Genomic DNA, 19,244 nt, shown 5'->3' with positions numbered 1-19,244 from the left:
GGAATGTCATTAAGTGACAAGGTTGTGAACTGGAACATTACGTAACTGTCCCAACTTAAAATGGCAGTTTTATAGTTCTGATTGCTGACATTAGGTGACTCTCACATGGTTGCATTGTCTCTCAATCATGTGATTGTCAGTTGCAACTGCCTGCTGGCTTCCCCATTGACTTCGCTTGCCAGAAATAGCAATGAAGGTCATAAATGGCAATTACATGCAGTGTAAACACAATCACATGATCCTGCAATGACTGTAGTTAGGAGAACTAGTTATAAGCTCCCTCCTTTAGCACCATTGTAACTTTGACTGGTTGCTGAACAAGTGAGTACCTGAAGCAGTACCTGAATTATAGCAATTGCACTTAGACTTCTATACCACTTCATAGTGCTTTACAGCCGTCTCTAAGCAGTTTATAGAGTCAGCATATTGCCCCCAACAATCTGGGTCCTGATTTTACCAAGCTCGGAAGGATGGAAGGCTGAGTCTGCCTTGAGCCGGTGAGAATCCAACTGCTGGCAGTCAGCAGAATTAGTCTACAATACTGTATTCTAAAATTCTAAAATGCATTCTGAGGCACACAGTGGCTCAGTGGCTAAGACACTGAGCTTGTCGATCGAAAGGTTGGCAGTTCAGCAGTTTGAATCCCTAGTGCCGCGTAACGGGTTGAGCTCCCGTTACTTGTCCCAGCTTCTGCCAATCTAGCAGTTTGAAAGCATGTAAAAAATGCAAGTAGAAAAATAGGGACCACCTTTGGTGGGAAGGTAACAGCGTTCCATGTGCCTTTGGCATTTAATCATGCTGGCCACATGACCACGGAGTCGTCTTTGGACAGTGCTGGCTCTACAGCTTTGAAATGGAAATGAGCACCGCCCCTTAGAGTTGGGAACGACTAGTACATATGTGCAAGGAGAACCCTTACCTTTACCTTTTACTGTATTCTAACTACTACACCATCATGGCTCTTTTTATATAATATTTTGCATGCAAGTATTTCTTCATCTTTGGGTGTCTTCGATTATATTTTGTTTCCTATCTTTGTCCTTACCTTGATACTAGGATCACTTCTCGTTTTATTTTTCATGGTTTAAAGTGCTCTACACTTCTTTCTAGAATGAGGCAGCAGGTAGCCTTTGGGCCATTTCTTGTGTCATATTCCTTTTTTTATAACCTCCCAAGCGTGACTGAGGTCACCAGCAACTTTCAGTGGCTAAGTTTGCAGAAAATCAATCGTATAGAGCTCTGATGGTGAACCTATGACGTGTGCCACAGGTGGCATGTGAAGCCATATCGGTGGGCACATGAGGTCAGGTCCAGTGCGCATGCACACGCAGGCAGATGATTTTCGGGCCTTTTGGGCCCACCGGAACTAGGGAAACAGGCTATTTCCTGCCTCCGGAGGGCCTGGGGTGGTTGGGAAGGCCCAATTTTCGCTCTCCCCAGGCTCCAGGGCCTTTCTAGGAGCCTGGGGAGGGTGAAAATGGCCTTCCCCACCGCCCCCCCTAGAAGCCCTCTGGAGGCCGGAAATGGCCCGTTTGCCAACTTCTGGTGGGACCGGAAGGCCCCTTTTTCTCTCCTCCCAGGCTCCAGAGCTTTATAGGATCCTAGGAAGGGCACAAAAACGGCCTTTCCCACCCCCCTGGAAGCCCTCCGGAGGCTGGAAACGGCCCGTTTTCCAACTTCCAGTGGGACCGGAATGCCCGTTTTTCTCTCTCCCCAGGCTTCAGAGCCTTTTTAGGAGCCTGGGATGGGCAAAAAATGGGTCTGCCGGGCCCACCGTGCCATCAAGTGCCAAAATTGGGGGGAGGGCAGGGGGTCGCGCACACATGTGCAGGGGCAGGGTGCATAGAATTATGGACAACCCCCCCTGTGCTCCCCCCGCTTTTGGCACACGATGGCAAAAAGGTTAGCCATCACTGGTATAGAGTCATAAAGTTTTAAGGAGAAAAAACATGAAATCTGTTCTGTAGTGCTACATTACATTTAGCATACTTACAAGAATTCAAGAGCAAGAAAGAATACTGTGACTTTTCCCAATTTGCAGTAATATTCTGCTTCTTGTAACACTCAATTCTTTAAAATTAGTACTCTGTTATTCAAATGATATTTATCCTTGCTTTGGGCTGTATACAATATTTCTATTTCAGCCAAGCTGACCCTTTCACTGATATGTATTTTTTTCAACAGTCAGAACCAAGCAAGCAAGCAATTCCTAGACATAATGCTATGTGTGCCTGATTGCTCAACTTGCATTTTTGTGTCTCTGTTTTTTTCCCCTTCTGTCTTTCACAGAATTTGCAGAGGGGAAATATTGCTTAAACAAACTATCCCTTCCTTAACCACTTTCACAATGTTTTCCTAAAGATTGTTAACCACAGGTTAACAACCACAGGATAACAAGCTCAGCTGTGGCACGTTAATTAATTATGCTGCTGTCTGAAATTGACACAATCAGTTTCACCTTAAAGATTTGCCTCCTAAGTGATTGGGAGCACAGGGTAAGCATGTAGCTGGTATTAAGGCATTCCTTTCAATGTGTATTCCTCATTGTGTACTTGCCTACTCTCTTGTAATTGAATGTTTAATAATTTACATTACAAGGACTTTATACAGAATCAAAGTTGCGTGAAATGGTGTTACAAGAGTGGGTGAGGTGAGAGTCCCCAAGAGTATGTGTAATTATTTTATTTTTATCCCCCCCCTTTTTATTGTTTATAAATAACTCAAGGCAGCAAACATAACTAATGCTCTTCCTTCTGTTATTTTCCTCACAGCAAAAATCCTGGGTGGTGGCTTGGGTTGGGAGAGAGAGAGAGAGAGACTGACTTACCCAAAGTCATCCAACTGGTTTTTGATGTGTCATATGGGACTAGAACTGTCCCACTGATTCTTTGGCTCCCACCACTAGACTAAACTGGCTTTCTTTGTAACTTTGAGAGCTATAGAATTAAAAGAAATTGCTCATTTTTCCTTTTCCTGATCTTTATACTTTCTTTGCATTTGCACAGTGGGGTTATATATAATGATTCACTTGTGTCTATGTTATTGCCATACAGAGAAGGAAAAAAGATATAATTATGTACTTATCTCTCTTTTGGAAAATAGGCTTAAAGCTGTTTTAAAATGGCATAAAGCCTGCAAAATAGTTTGATCATTGTGGTCTTGTTTAGTCTGGAGCCTGGTTAGATTCAGTCATTGCATAAATAAGAGTTTTGTTTACATGTTTAGAATAATTATATTATGCCCATATGTGCTTTTGAAAAGATTGGCAAGTCAAAAATCATGTTAGTTTCTCTTACATTTTTTTGCCTAGTTCATATCCTAATGTGATCATAATAATAAAATTTAGGTGTACTTTGATAGAGAGTGCAAATGATTTGAAAGAAAAAAAAAACAAAGGAAGCACTGCATTTTACTTTTTAAGAATTAAGATGATTAAGGTTTATTCCCTCACCCCAACACTTTTTGGCATTCAGTCTGGAAAGTATGCATTTTCTTCCTTTCTCCCCCCTCTTCCTTTCTTTCAGGCAAGGAAACTGAAAAAGCCAAAGATCGTTATGATAAAGCCACAATGAAACTCCACATGTTGCACAATCAATACGTGTTGGCATTGAAAGGAGCACAGTTACATCAGCACCAGTATTATGATGCTACACTTCCTTTGTTCCTTGACTCTTTACAGAAGATGCAAGAAGAAATGATTAAAGGATTGTAAGATGTAGTGTTTTATCTCATAAAAGCATGTATAGTCCTCCTAACTTTTCATTTTAAGTTTTTAGAAATGAATAGCAATGTCCTAAGCTTCTACATGTGATATTTCTAACTGGTATAAAATTTTTATAGCAGTATAAGTCAAATAACAGGTTTTTTGTAATGTTTGAAATTTTGTATGTCAGGTACAAATCTCACTTATGAATCAATGTCATAGAATTTTAATATTTCATCTTTATAGTAAAATTGTAATTTGCAACTATAATTAGAATCTTTTCCACTACTGAACATCTAAAGCCCTTATATGAGTGCCCTTTTGTAGAATGTTCCTCATAGTTGATACTCTGTTTTTCTTAACTAGTTAGAGTTATTTCATTCTTCTGGGCTTTCTATTTATAATTTTGTTTTTGCTTTTTCTGTTGCCCTAGCTCAGTGATGGCGAACCTTTTTGGCACCACACGCCCGGGATGTAACCCGGAAGAGGAGCTGCCCAGGGCACATGTGTGTGCCCAAAAATGAACTTCTGGTTTCAGCTACTGAACTTCTGGTTTCAGCCAGCTACTTTTCTGGGTTTCTGGTGCGCATGCGCATGCAATGATCAGCTGGCCGGTGCGCGTGCTCTTGCAGGAAAACATAAGGCCAGCTCTTATAGTTTCCAGCACTGCCACATGCAAAAAGGCCAGCTGATTGTTGTGTGCGCATGCATGCCAGAAAGCAGGAAGAGGAATGGATGATGCGTGTGCTAGGCGACATGACTCTGTGTGCCACTTTGGGCACGCATGCCATAAGTTCGCCATCACGGCCTTAACTGATCTTTATTTTTTTGTAACAATTTTATCTAGCTAGCTAGCTATACTCTTCCATTTGTTAAAGTACATGCGGGCTCATCATCTATGGGTCTTGGGGGAATAGTTAAAGGTGGAGTGAGGAATAAATGATTGAATATCAGCAGGCTGGCAACTGTTGTAGTGGAAGGGAGAAGAGAAACATATTAGCTGGTTTTTTAATCCTTGAAACCTAGCCGTGGTAGATCCTGGTATTTTTTTGTCTGTTGTGCCAGATTAGTCCAAAATAAGACTGGTTGTGAGATATTGCACAATTTGATCATGGGTGAGATATTTGACTTAACAGAGATCTGGCAGTGAGAGCCACATAAACCAGAATGGACCAATTCCTTGTGTCTGGATACTTTTTAGCAGAGGAAGCCAGGAGAAGCAAAATGGAGGTGGCGTGGCTGCGATCTATAAGAATAACATCTCCCTCACCAGGATATCTGTGAGAACTGTTTCATGTTGCCTGTATATATGTGACAAATCTTTGGACTAGGAGTAGATTGAAGGTTCTGTTAGCATTCTACTTAGCTTGCTACTTAACACAATCTCTTACTGAGCTGACACGATTGCTGTTGTTGATAGTATTAGAGACTTCTAGCTTAAAGTCATTGGGTGCTGTCAATATACTGATGAAATCTAGTTATGCAATGCTAGTTGGTATCGACTGTGATTGGAGCAATCTATACATTAATACATTTCTACTGTAATACAGTCTACTGTATTTCTGCCTGTGGTCATTAGTGGGCTGGGTAAGAAATAACAAATTGAAACTGATCATACAATATGAGGTGCTTATGGTGAAAGGCCATAATTTTAGAACAGTGTAGTTGCCAGTCCTGGATGGGATTACACAATCCAAGAAGTAGCAAGAACATAAGATTTAAGTTTTTTTTCTAGATGTACAATTTCTCTAGTTAGCTAGTTGAAGAAATATTTAGAGTTGCCCTTTATCAGCATTGATTGGTTACCAAATATGTCTATTTCTGGAAAATAATAACCACAAAGCTTTGCTACACTTGCTGGTAACCAACAGGCTTGACCACACTTATATATTTTACATGGAGCTGTTTTTGTCCTTTGATTGGAAACTAGTTTGTTTAAAATACACCAGTTGGATTGCACCATGGAAGAATATTCCAAATGATACCTTTAATTAAAATACTGCAGTGGCTGCCAATCCAGTTGCAAGCAAAATAGAAAAGGGTGGATTATTAGTGAACTTCATGGCTTTGGTCCTGGCTACTGTATTGGAAAGAATCTCTCATTCTGAATAATGTTCACAATTACTGATATCATCCGAGGGTATTTTGTTGATGATGTAGGACCATTGGATAGCAATTCTGTTTCTGCCCCAGATCTTTGGAATACACTACTAGCCAAATTGGGAGGCCTGACATCTTTATTAATTTTTTAAGAAGAGCTTTAAAACACATTATACTGTACAAACTGCTGATTTTAACTGTTAAATTTAATTATATTAATTTGCTTTATTTTGTGTTAATCAAAAATTCAAAGGTTCTTATGTCTTCATTGTAATTTCTTTTATTCTATTTATTTATTTATCAGGTAGACTTTGGTACAACCAGTAGCGTAATAAATAAACAAACCTACAAATAGATTAGTGGGAGTCTTTTTTAAGTAATGATAATTACCTTCTGAACTCTTGTTGGCTATTCATATTATATGATAGCCTTTTCAGTATAATTGTTTCTGTCAGCATCTGAAATCAGACTATTCAAACAAAGTATCTGAAATCAGATTGTTCCCTAAAATACTAATGAGTATTTTGAAATCATCACAGCTATGCTTCAAAATATTTGTTTTTAATGGAAACCATAATTGCAATTCCCAAATCGGGAGACATATTCTTTTGTGACAAGTTCCTTTTATTTTTTCAATAAAAAAGCACAGCATTATCGCTTAGTGTCCTTACCTGTTCAGTGCTTTGAATTGTTTAGTGATTATTTTGTAACTGTAGAAGTTGTATGTTTTTGTTGGACTTGTTTATGTGAAATAAAAGTATAGTTAGTCTATCCTTGCCCCATATTTTCCATTATATATTATGAACATTTCTATTATATATTATGAAAGATTTTAAAATATTGGGTTCTTCAGAAACCATAAAGAAATAACATTTTTAGAGTACTGGCTATTTTTTAATATTAGTGTGTTTATGATTGAATTTATTAATATCTCTTTTAAAATGTCTTGAAAAATGTCATGCTGCATGAAAGTAATGATATATAATATATTTAATGTAATTGTATTTTTCACATTTTTTCAAAGTCATTGTGCTGCAACTGCAGTAAATCTCTTAATTAGAATAGATTACACTGAGTAGATTATTACCAGTTTATGTGAGATAAAGGGTTATTCATTCATCTAGTTTTTCCTTCAGTGTAACAAAACAACAGTCAGATGAGGAAAAGGCAGATACTGTACATTCATTCAGTACTTCATCTATGGTCTGAAAAACAAGAGAAGAAAAATAGAGCACTTTTAGTTGTACACTAGAACTGTTTATTTCCAGTTCAAATAGAGAAAGAGAAGCTATTTATCAGTAATGTGATGAGGAAAATTAAAAATACGGAAATTAAACTAGCTGAAACACTGTGAAGTTCCTTTGGACAAGGTATCTAAAGGGTTCCTTAATATTTGTGAGTTATTTAGAACAAGTGGACATGACAAGTTAATTTTCCCTTAAAAGTACAAAAAGGCTTTTAAAAAATAGATTATAAACTTGATTAAAATGGATACATTTCAATGCATACATTTCGGAGCATTTAGCATATATTTCTCTAATAGTTTGGCTAATATTTACTCTACTAATATCCTTTGGCATTCCTGGATTATCACTGGAGAAATAGCACCACATAGATACAACAATGATTTTTGTAATCCCAAAAATATTTGCAAATTCAATAAGCATTAAAAATATACCTCACTGTTGCTAATTCACACAGTTTTTGTCATTCTGTGGGGAGAAAAAGCAAAAAACTTTTTTTTTGTTACTTTGGTGTTCTGAAAGTTTCATTCCAGTTTCTAAAACAGTTTCTGTGTATTGAGAAAGGATATTATTTTAAATATTTTAAAAAAGTAACAGATTAATTACCTTGCAGGCAAATAAATAGTAATATTGGTGGTGTGTTGCAGATAGAAATAGGTAAATAAATAGTAATATTGGTGGTGTGTTGCAGATAGAAAAAAAGTAGGTACTAAGGCAGTGTGGGTGAACCTTTTCGGCACCGAATGCCAAAACGGGAGTGTGTGCGCACACATGCACAGGGGAGCACCAGAAACCGAAAGAGCAGTTCCCCGGTATGCATGCACACACCAAGAGGCTGAGCTTCCATTTTCTGGTGTGCGCATGCGTGCCGGTCACCTGGTCTTCCGGTTTCTGGCATGCATGCACGCACAAAGACTAGCTGGCCGGCACACATGTGCGCACCGGAACACGGAAGAGCAACGGGCGACGGCTAGCATGCCCAGAGAAATGGCTCTGCTTGCCACTTCCGGCACGTGTGCCATAGGTTCGCCATCATGGTACTAAGGCGTAGTGGATTACAAAAGTAGTATGGAGAAGAATTAATAAGAATTCAGCATAGGAACACAAAATGTGTAAAATCAGTTATCCAGTGAAATGAAGAAGACCTTTTTGAACAATAGGGATCACTTAATTTTTATAATGTCTGAGCACATTCAGAATTTCAAAAGCATCTTTGAAGTATTCTCACAAAATAACTGTCAGGGAGGTTGGACTCGAACCAAAGAGATCCAGGTTCTAATCCATCCTCAGCCACAGAAGCTCCCTGGGAGAATATGGACCAGTCACACTTTCTCAGCCCAACCCATTTTTTAGGATTGCTATTGTGTGGAATGATGGGGAAGAGCATTATGTACACTGCTTACGCTAGCTAAAATACTGTGAAGTAGCTGTTCCCTTCCCCAAGGTATGTAAAAGGTCCATTAATATTTGTGATGTATGTAGATGTTCTACATACAAATTAAGTTTCATTTAAAATAGCAAAAAGACTTTAAAAAATGGATTATAATCTATTGTCTTGACCTGCTGTAGAAAAGTTGGGACAACTATCAAATTAATCAGTCCCATTTTCCAGGAGGAAAGTGTTGATTTTTTCCCCCTCAACATTATCTTTGCAGGATACAACTATTCATTTTCCAGTGTATCTTTATCTTTTTCCTAATAAATGGGCATACCGTCCATTAAAGCAGTGCTCAATTATCCACTGGTTTTACTTTTTAAAGAACCATTGATAACCTTGGAAATAAAGATCATGTGCAGATGGCACTCTTACATTGTAGATGTGAGCTTTTCATTTAAAATTATAGTAGTATTCTTTTAATTGAACGTCATATACGTATTGGTGCCTTGTCATGCATTAAAGACAATGTTCAAATGTAGGTCGTAGATTCCTTAGCAGAATGAAAGCAGTATTATTCCTTAGCAGTATTTGCTAAGATCCTGATGAAGCACAAGAACAGAGCTTAGTCTATAAGACAAGTGGTTAACTTTCAGTCTTACCCTGAGCAAAATAAGCTCAATAAAAATATTGTGCCAATCTCTCGTATTTTTCTTCCTAAGTTTCTAAAGCAAGATGAACACTTGCCTGGGAGTAAAGCCTATTAATTTATTTGGCCTTACATATGATCAAGCATCATAATGTCAAAGGATGCTAGGCACTAGTGGGCAGATAAGGTCAACACTCAGTTCTGAATAGTTGACGTAGGAGTTTCATGAGGAATGAACTGCATGTACTACCAAATATCCTGATCATTTGAAAGGTTGTCTAGGCTTAATTTGGCATATAGAAGTTTAGTTTATCTCATTTGAAATAAAATTCAGACAACCTTGAGTAAGTAAGAGAGTAGGCCATCAAGGGTGATCACAGAACAGAAAATTAAACCCTATGAAAAGAAATTGAAAAATCTGAAATATTCAGTTTGAAGAATAGATTAAGAGTACCCTTCGAATATATGAAAGGATGTTACACAGATGGCAGCCAAGACTGGTCTCTTTCATCCCAGAAGGCAGGACATGGACTAATAAATGTGAATTATAGTAAGGCAATTTCTATTGAATGTTAAAAAAAGGTGTTCACAGTAAAAATAGATTGGTACTATAGTATAGTAAAGAAATTAATTTTAAAAATAGTTGGACAATTCTCTATATACATTAATTTATTTTCCTGCACAAAACTGGAAACTGAATTGCATTGCTTTAAATCACCTTGATTCTATGTTTATACATGTATACTTTATACATTTTTTAAAATATATTTTGAATATATTTTCATGGTATTTTTTTTCAGGAAAGGAATCTTAGAAGAGTACAGTCAGATCACCAGCCTTGTGACAGAAGAACTTGTGAATGTTCATAAAGAGATACAGATATCTGTTGAACAATTAGACCCTGGTTCAGAGTACAGTAGTTTCCTAGAAATTCACAGGTAAAATATTGGTGGTAGTGTTTTACTGCACAATAAGTATGTTCTTAACAATGCAGTACATAGTAACTGTGCTTATAAAAATAAGTCCATGTAATAGCAAAAGTGATCTGTGTGATTTAAATTGCCCAACAATTACAAACAGTTCTTTCACATAAAATATTTAATGCACATAATAACATCAGATGTAGTAATCTGGGCAAATAATTAATTCTGTGCAGTATTCCTATTACTGTAATCTGCAAAAAATTTCCTCTGTTGATAACATTTTTCTAGTATTTTTTCAGATATTTTGCTATATGGACTGAGTTTTTGTTGTTGATATAAAACTTACAGATTAGAAAGTTCAGGTGTTATTGATGCATAGGTTTTAAAAGAACACGCAGGACTGTTAAACTGCATGATTATTACTTGAGGCATTTATTAATTTTAGCAATTAAATAAAATTCACTTTTTTTTACTTGCTTGCTATTTTAAGAATATTTATTTTAAATATAAAATATATGTTCAGAGATATACTGTTATGGCTACTATATTTTTATTGATAATCAGAATTTACTTTTGAGTTTGCAATTATAAATGTGATACATATGTAAAGAAAATCAGATTTATTAAAGAATCAGTCTGGTTCTTTAATAGTTCCTTCCTCCTGCCACTGCAGTTCTTCGTTAGAAATCTATTGCTGCAATTGGAATTTCACAGAAGAGGTAACAGAATTCTAATATACTGAAGCAGTAAAAAAATATATTCTGTAGTAGTTGACTTTGTTTCATTTCAAAAATCTAAATGTGATTTACTCTAGCAGACTAAAGTGGAGGAATCTGTTCTTTTGATTTGATATCTAGAACTTTCTTATTTACAGATAAATTTCTTAACTGCCCATCTCCAGCAGAGAATGAATGAATGAATGAATGACCATTATAACATAGAACAAAAAACTGATGGGGCAGGGGAAGAAAAATAAAATGAGAGTAGATATTGAACATTTACAGGATATGGCATAGTTATGTCAGAAAGTATAGTATAACTATAAAGTAGAATCAGTTATTCAGCTAGTCTTACATTATTATAACTTCCAGGACCAATGCATCTTAACTTATAATTAATCTACCTAGTACAATGATCTGTGATGGAAGCTTGTTACTCACTGCAGCCACAAGTTTGGATAATTTCTTTTTCTTTTCTTTCTCCTGAGGAAAGGAAATCCTAGGAGGTCATCAGTTCTTTGAGTAGGTTCTTAAAAATTGCAATCAGGTGGTTTGAAAAAAGAAATGCCTTACTCTTGTATTATTGTTGCTTTTTTTTACTAAAGGACATCAGATATTGAACAACAAGAAATAGAATTTGATACATCATTATTAGAAGAAAATGAAAATCTTCAAGCTAATGAGATTATGTGGAATAATTTGACAGCTGACGGTTTACAAGCTATGTAAGTAATTTAGCCTCTTTTTCCCTTTTCAATTTTGGCTATGTAAGATATAAAAAAATGTGCTGAATCAGGTAAGATCTATGTAATATAATTTTTATAAGAAAGTTATAGCCATTCTCTATCTCCCTTTCTCCCCCTTTTTCTTAATGATCAGGTTGTATACAAAATAAAATATAAATCAAATTGGTTATGCTGTCAAAAATTATGAGAAATGTAGATTTATCTTTCTTTTGCCAAGAATTACATAAAAGTTGTGTTAGATTATGACTGGATGATGGCTACTTTAGAGAAAATTGGAGAATAATGACAGTGAAACCTCACTATAATGGGCCGCTTAGGAAGAGGGAGTTCATTTACTCTTCAGTGTCCATTTAATATTAAAGTACATCATCAGGACTACATAGGGATTTTATAATTATGTCATTATGCAAACATCACAAATTGTGTCATTTGCATTAATTTATTTCGAACACAGTGGACATCTGTTATTTAGAGGAAAGGTCTGGATGAAATTGGGTTGATTACACTTGAAGTCTATTAAATGGGATTCTGTTAAATCAAGGTTTTACAGCATCTGGAAGAGAATTCTGTGGGACAGCAATCCACACATCAAGAAGAACATGTGCCCATAGGACTGACAAAAATGCATCTAAAACTGGACCAGCTTTGTATCAAAACGGTGTCTTAGTGAAATCAATCTTCACATTTTTGTAGCTCTTTCTCCTATCAGAATTATGTAATGTCCTGGATAGCACTCTTGTTTTACAGGAAGGCCCAGATTGTCTGTCTTGTTTTGACAATAGATTAGCTGTTCCGTATGTAAAAACTAACTCGTAGTGAGAAGCAGTTGGATGTTAGAGAATCTGTTGGAAGGAAGGTTAAATTAGAAGATGTTGAATGGGATATGGGATGCTGGGAAGGGAAAAGTTAAGGGTAGTAACAGTGGAAATAAGATGAGATGTATTGGACCTAGTTGGGGAGGCAAGCTGGACTAGAGTTGACTCTGGATAATGGCAGAGGCTTTGAAGAGTAAGCAAAGTTGCTGCTGGTTTATGTTTTGCAGAGACAGCTGCAGAAGAAAGAGAGAACAGAGTGATAACTGCCATTGTTGATCAGGCACTCACAGGAGAGTCACGGAGCTGGCCCATCCAGAAAAATACTTTAAATTTGTGGCTGGAACAATATCCTGGCAAAATCAGTGAGAATGGTAGACCAAGTAGAGAATTGTTTGCAAGGTTTGGAGCAAAAGCCAGAAGAGTAGAAGACTGGAAGCTGTTATGGCAACAGGTTCCTAAATACTTGTTTGGCTGGAGGAAAGAGGAAAGAGAGAGAACTGAATGAAATAAACAGCCGAGGCTTTGTTTGAAAACATAGCTTGTGGACTGGTGATGTGCTATAATATTAGACTCCTTGGCTGATATGCTGCAAGGATCCCCTTTGAGTGAGAAAATTGAAGAGGAGCCCTTGCTTTACTTAATAAACAGGTAGGCTCTGGATGATTTATTTATAATAGGTAGTTGATTATGGAGAGAAGGAAAAGTGGAGATGGTTATGTCTGATTTTGAATAGGAACAGTGGGGAGTCTAAATGTAATTTAAAAGTTTATCATTATGCCTTGTTAATCTCCATTACATTGAGGCAGGGGTGAAATGTAAAATTTGTTACTACCGGTTCTGTGGGCGTGGCTTGGTGAGGGTGTAATGTGGGGGTGTAATGTGACTGGGTGGGTGTGGCCAACTTTTTTTTTTTTAACTTTTCAAAGCATTTAATGCTTTGAAAAGCCTCTGCCGATCAGGCAACTCAGCTGGGATTGTCAGAGAGGCTTTTTAAAAAATGCTTCTCTGCTGATCAGGCAACTCAGCTAGGATCATCAGAGACTTTTCAAAGCATTTTTTTTACCATCTCTTCGGCCAAGAGGTTGCAGAAAAAAATGCTTTGAAAAGCCTCTGATGATCCCAGCTGAGCCGCGTGATCATCAGAGGCTTTTTTTTTTACTTTTAAAAGCATTTTTTTGTCGGAAGAGGTTGTAGAAAAAATGCTTTTAAAAGTTAAAAAAAAAGCCTCTGATGATCGTGCAGCTCAGCTGGGCATGGTGGGGGGGGGGGCGCAGGGATTTTTGCTACCGATTCTCTGAACCACCCGCCGCCATCGCTACTGGATCGGGCGATCCGGTCCGAACTGGGACTATTTCACCCCTGCATTGAGGTGGTCCAAGTGCTAGATGAAATTGTTCTAAGTCACCCAATCTCAGTTGTCAAATCCTTCTGTTCTCTGGTTTTTGGAGGAGCTTCATGAATGAAAGGCCAGAACCAATGGTGATATAAAATTAAAAAAATGTCTGAGACCCAAATTACCATATTTGTGCCTACATAGTGACAATAAAAGCAGTAAACATCGTTCTATGCATTTAGTCAACAGCCATGTTCAGCATAATCACTCAGGTTGTGGCAAGGAGACTTATCCATTTTTTGTTATAACACCACAAATACTTGGGAATTGTAACTGTTGCATTAATCAGCACATAGTTGGATTACTTCAGTGCAAACCATACCAGGTTGCCTTTGTTAATGACTCAAAACTTGCAGTTGGTTCAGTGTAGCAAATGACATGGAAACAGAACACACTACTATAGATTTTCATGTACTTTGTGGTCTCTTGGATCTGTTACCAGCCAGTTTTGGTGGCCAGTTCAAAATTCAAAGTACTGTTAACTATAAAGACCTGACATGTTGTTAAGACACGTATGAGTCAGCCTTATTAAACATGATTTTGTCTTTTTAGTTTATACATCTAGAGAGCTTACCTGAAATTTTCCACTGCAACAAGAAAAGGGATGTGAACCAGACATTTCTGTGGCAGTCCACCCAAAGATGTGCTTTGTCCTTTCTCTTGTGATGCTTTAGAAATCACCAAGACTGTAAAAACAGTTCATTAGGCCTTTGGCCCAGAATAAGGAATGATAAGAAACTATCTAGTTTGGAGCTATGGTTGTTTAAATGTAGATGAGGGTAGTAGGATTTTGAATGATAGACCACCTAATAAGTAATACTAATAATTCTATACTAATCATTCTGTCAGAAAATATATCTTTGTATGTAGGAGTGTGTCTGTAAACAAATAATTGTTGTTATAACATGATAACACCTTACATTTCCCCCATGCCTGTGAAGAACTTGCTTTTATTTATGTAAGAAAGTTTCTCATTTCTGTACTATCATCAGGGTTGACCATAACCACCCCCCTAAAAAAAAAAGATGTACAAGGAAGTTGATGAATTTGTCATTGCTATGAAATACCTGAAAAGTAAAATTAATAATTTCCTGTTTGTAAGTGAAATTAACTTCTACTCACAACTTTCAAGACAGGACTTAATTCGTAAAAGGTCTTGCCACCGTGATCATAATTTCTTGTAATAAAAAGCAAGACTTCCAGACTTCTAACCACTATTAAAACTTGTCTTTTCTCTGTTTGATGAACAAGGTACTGCATTGTACCTAGTTGCTTTGAAATAAGATTTGTGTAGCATAAAATAGAAAATGAAAGATAGATTGTTCTCTTAGAAAAGATCGGTTACATGAGTTTTTAGTTATGATCCCTCTGTTGATGAATAGTGAAAGCAAAGAAATTGGAAGTGGAAAGTTAATAAATCTGGTAAATTAATCTGCTCTGTTTAATTTGACATTGTTCTGTGCTATTGTATTATTCAGTTTCTTGAGATAATAGATGATAAGTTTTGTCCTACTATTGGACAGTTTGGGGAAAATTAATGTGTCTCAGTGCAGTTAGCTGACTTAGTGAATCTTTCAGCTCTTCATTTCTGTGGAACATTGTAAGTGATTTTTTTTTTTTAATGAAGGGTTATTATTCTTGGCATTCTTGGTGGTCAGTTCAGAATTCAGATGTTCTCAGTTGGGTATAAACATCTTAAAAGGGCAATGCATTTTCTAAAAACTGGCCATTAAGAATTAATGAATTTATATTATCGTAGGACAGTTATGGTTTTAATATAACAAGTTTCTAAACTGTTAATTGTCCTTATGGTAAATTAATTTTGCTACATTTAAATGAACATAATTAGTTCATAACAAGAAAAGTCCCAACAGCATATAAATAAATGCAATCAGCTAAAGAAGATTGTTTTTATATGTAGTAAAAATATATTTGTGGAGCTTTATTGCATTTATGTTATTTCAAACTATATTACAAGCAGAATAATCTCAAAATGAAAACCATTAAATTCTAGTTTGTTTGCAATATATTCCTGTTATTGTGCCTCTTTTTTATGAAAGTACTTTTTTTTTAAAAAAAAAATAGAATATAAATGTTTGACAGCTTGAAAAGATTCCACAAAAAATATAAATACTTTTTAGCTTCTATTTTACTTTTGAGATTTATACATTTCTTTAATATAACCACTCTAAACAGCTTTCAAATATAATAAAATTAATAATAGTAAATAATAAAAACAAAAACTAAATGTGATGATTATTTGAAAAAGAATTCTCCATTGAGAAATACAAAGAAAGTTCTGCTAAATAGTCACAGATTATATTTGTTACTATTCATTTAAATCATAGGTTGAAAACTGTAGTAGAAGAACTGATTCAGACACAGCAGACACTTCTAAATAAGGAGGAATTAGTTCTGGAATTAGAAAAGAAGATTGAAGAGTCTTCTAAGGTCTATGAAAGAAAATCTGAGTGAGTAAATGGCAGACATGGAAGTGTATGATATATAAAATTAATTTTCCAAGTTATTCATGTAATATTCTTGAATGAAAATGAAATCCAGATGATGCACAGTAACTCATTTGCTAAGATCATGCTTCATTGCACCCTATTTGTAAGTTTAGAATTATTGACTATATTTATTAACTGATTTTATAAGCTAATATAAAACTCCTTTTTTAAATCTTTCAGTACTTCTAGCATTATTTTTCTTTAATTCTTTAATTATTTATTGAGTCTCTAATGGCATAATTTATTTCCTATCCCTTTGATTGAATGTAATGATTTTAAACTGTGTATTTCTTTAATTCAGTTATATGGAATTTGGAAAATTTGCATGGATTTCTTTTGTTATTTATTAATGTTTTCCTCCACATAAATTTTTAATGCAGCCTAAACAAATTCCTATTCTGTTCTTCTTTAGATTAGGCTTTTTTGAGTGGAAAAACAAGTTGACAATTAACAACCACTCAACTCCATCTAGTATTAATCCCACCTTATAAAATCTTAAATCTGCTAAAGATATATTATTTGTTATGATCTTGAGAAATGAAATACATGCTTCCATTTTGCTTTTAGTAATTTTGATGCCGTTCTTTTCAGCATTGTGCTTCTGCTAAGCCAGAAGCAAGCCCTTGAAGAATTAAAGCAAACTGTTCAGCAGCTGAAATGCACTGAAGTCAAATTTGCAGCTCAGAAGGAACTTCTTCAACAAAAAGTGCAAGAAAATGATGGAAAAGAGCCCCCACCTGTTGTAAATTATGAGGAGGATGCCAGATCAGTCTCTTCCATGGTAAAAATTACATTTATTTAGTAAGTTAGGATACTGTGGCTAATGTTGCTTTAAAAAGAATTGTACTGTTTGTAACTAAAAGCAAAGGATATACAGGTAGTTGTCATTTAATAACAGTAATTGAATTGGAATTAGTACAATTGAGTGGGGGAAGGTGTGCCATGGCACAAATGTGGTAATGCTGAGCCTGGAGGGCTTGTGCAGTGTGGATAGTAATCAGGGTCCACACTCATCCTGCCACTCATGGCCTCCCCCCCCCTCCTCCTCCTCCTCCTCCTCCTCCTCCTCCTCCTCCTCCTCCTCCTCCTCCTCCTCCTCCTCAGTAGAAAAACCAATGGGAACAACTTACCTGAGCCACTTGCAATCTGCTGGCTTCCCCATTCACTGTTCATGGGAAAGTGGCAGGAAAGATTGCAAATAGTAATCATGTCACTGCAGGATGCTGCAGCCACTGTAAATGAGAACTGGTGGCCAAATGCCCAAATCACAATCATGTGACCACAAGGACATTGCAGAGGTTGCAGTTTTGAGGATTGTCTTAAGTCCCTCTCATTAAGTGCCATCATAACTTTTATCTCTGAACGAATGGCTAGTAAGCGAGGATTACCTGTAGTACATTGTAAGGTATTCATATTTCCTGACAATTAATTGTAACAATATTTAACACAGAACAGTGTTTATTGAGAACCTTGGCACTATTTTCATTGGCTTTAAAATGGATTCAAATGTATGGTTAACCTAAAATAAGACTTGCTTAAGATTAATAAACTGATCCCAGCTAAATTATAATTGCTTCGTTCCTATGTTGAAAGTAGACATTGATTTGGTGCCATCAAAGTGATGTTGACTATTAGCAGCCACATTGATGGACCTCTTTAAGATGATCTGTCTCTAGCCTGACTCTACATATCTGCCAATGGCGTACCTATCACTGCTGTAATCAAGTGCATCCATCTTGTTGCTGGTTGTTGTCTTTTCTCATAACTTTTCCAGCATTACTGACTTTTCCAAGAAGTGGGTCTTTTCATAAAATATCCACAATATGACAAATTGACCCTGAAGTGGAAATTGTTTGAATGTTTCTGCCTGAAGTGGAAATTATTTGTTTTCTTTGCTGTCCATGATGTTCTCAAGAGCTCTTTCCCACAACAAAATGAAAACACCAATGCTCTTTCTATCCTGAAAAAAAAATACATAGTACTTATTTGTTATATCCATACAATTATACATTTTGTTTCTACAGCAGGCAAAACATTTGAAAGAGATTAATTTTATGACAGTAATCATTCATACATTTGCCTCAAGTTATTTATTTTTGTGCCTTTGAGTTAGTCTTGACTCCTGGTGACTGCAAGGACAAGTCCCTGCAGTTTTCTTGGCAAGGTTTTTTGGCCATGGTTTGCCTTTGCTTGTTTGTTCCCTTGGCCTAAGAGAGAGTCCAAGGTCACCCAGCTGACTGTGCCTAAGGCAGGATTGGAACTCACTCCTGGTTTCTAGCCTGATGCCTTAATCACTACACCAAACTGACTCCTTGGTTCACTGCTTCAAATTACTGAGTAAGGTTTTTTTAAAAAATACATACAAAGATTTTATGCTCGTGTTCAGAGAACTAAAAGTATTCTTATTTTGAAAACCTGATATTAAGTCAAAATCACATATTGATTTGCAAGAGAAAATGTTATACTTTTGGAGGCATATCATCCCAATTCTCATTATATGAGACTATAATACTGTAAAAACTTTGCAGGTAAATGAGAATTGATCATTGTAAGAATTTCAGGATGCTGTGGCCTTCTGAATATTGTCTTATAACTATACTACTGTATTTAGATATATAAATGCTACTTCTTTAGTCTCTTGATCTTTCTGTTTACCCCATTTTTTAGACCTAGAATTATATTAATTCTTATGACTATATACTGTCTTGGCTTATTTAATATCTTTGGTAGGAACTTTTGTTTACAAAGTAAATTAGATATAACACATTTTCTCTCTGTGTGTATGTACACAGTTTTCATTTGTAAAATATTGAAGATAAGTTTCTTGTCAGCATATTGCCCAAAAAGAACCTAATTATAGAAGCAATAAAACAGCTGAAAATATGAAAAAATCAAGTGCCCGAGATTTTATTCAGTCTATTTGCCAACTTGTATTTTTAAAAACTGCAAATTCCAAATTATAAGTTAGAGGTATATAAGGGCTCTGAAGCTCTGCTTTATGGATAAGTAGACTTTTAAATATGACATGTCAAAATAGTTTCATTTAATTCTACAATACAAATCAATC

General features: G+C 36.0%; 1 protein-coding gene across 1 annotated transcript in view; it reads left to right on the top strand.

Moving 5' to 3' along the window:
• The window catches only part of FER (FER tyrosine kinase), a 127,523-nt gene that overhangs the window by 23,926 nt on the left and 84,353 nt on the right, over positions 1 to 19,244 (top strand). The window contains exons 6-10 of the mRNA XM_070935734.1: positions 3,525 to 3,708; positions 9,872 to 10,009; positions 11,319 to 11,438; positions 16,016 to 16,138; positions 16,769 to 16,958. Of these exons, the coding sequence (XP_070791835.1) occupies positions 3,525 to 3,708; positions 9,872 to 10,009; positions 11,319 to 11,438; positions 16,016 to 16,138; positions 16,769 to 16,958 (755 nt within the window). The remainder of the gene's footprint in view (positions 1 to 3,524; positions 3,709 to 9,871; positions 10,010 to 11,318; positions 11,439 to 16,015; positions 16,139 to 16,768; positions 16,959 to 19,244) is intronic.

This window comes from Pituophis catenifer, unplaced genomic scaffold (genome assembly GCF_029215685.1).
Source record: "Pituophis catenifer annectens isolate HBS135680 unplaced genomic scaffold, rPitCat1.0.hap2 SCAF_2, whole genome shotgun sequence".
Taxonomy (NCBI): Eukaryota; Metazoa; Chordata; class Lepidosauria; order Squamata; family Colubridae; genus Pituophis; species Pituophis catenifer.
The sequence above is the reverse complement of the archived record's forward strand: the minus strand, read 5'-3'. Positions and strand labels throughout refer to the sequence as shown.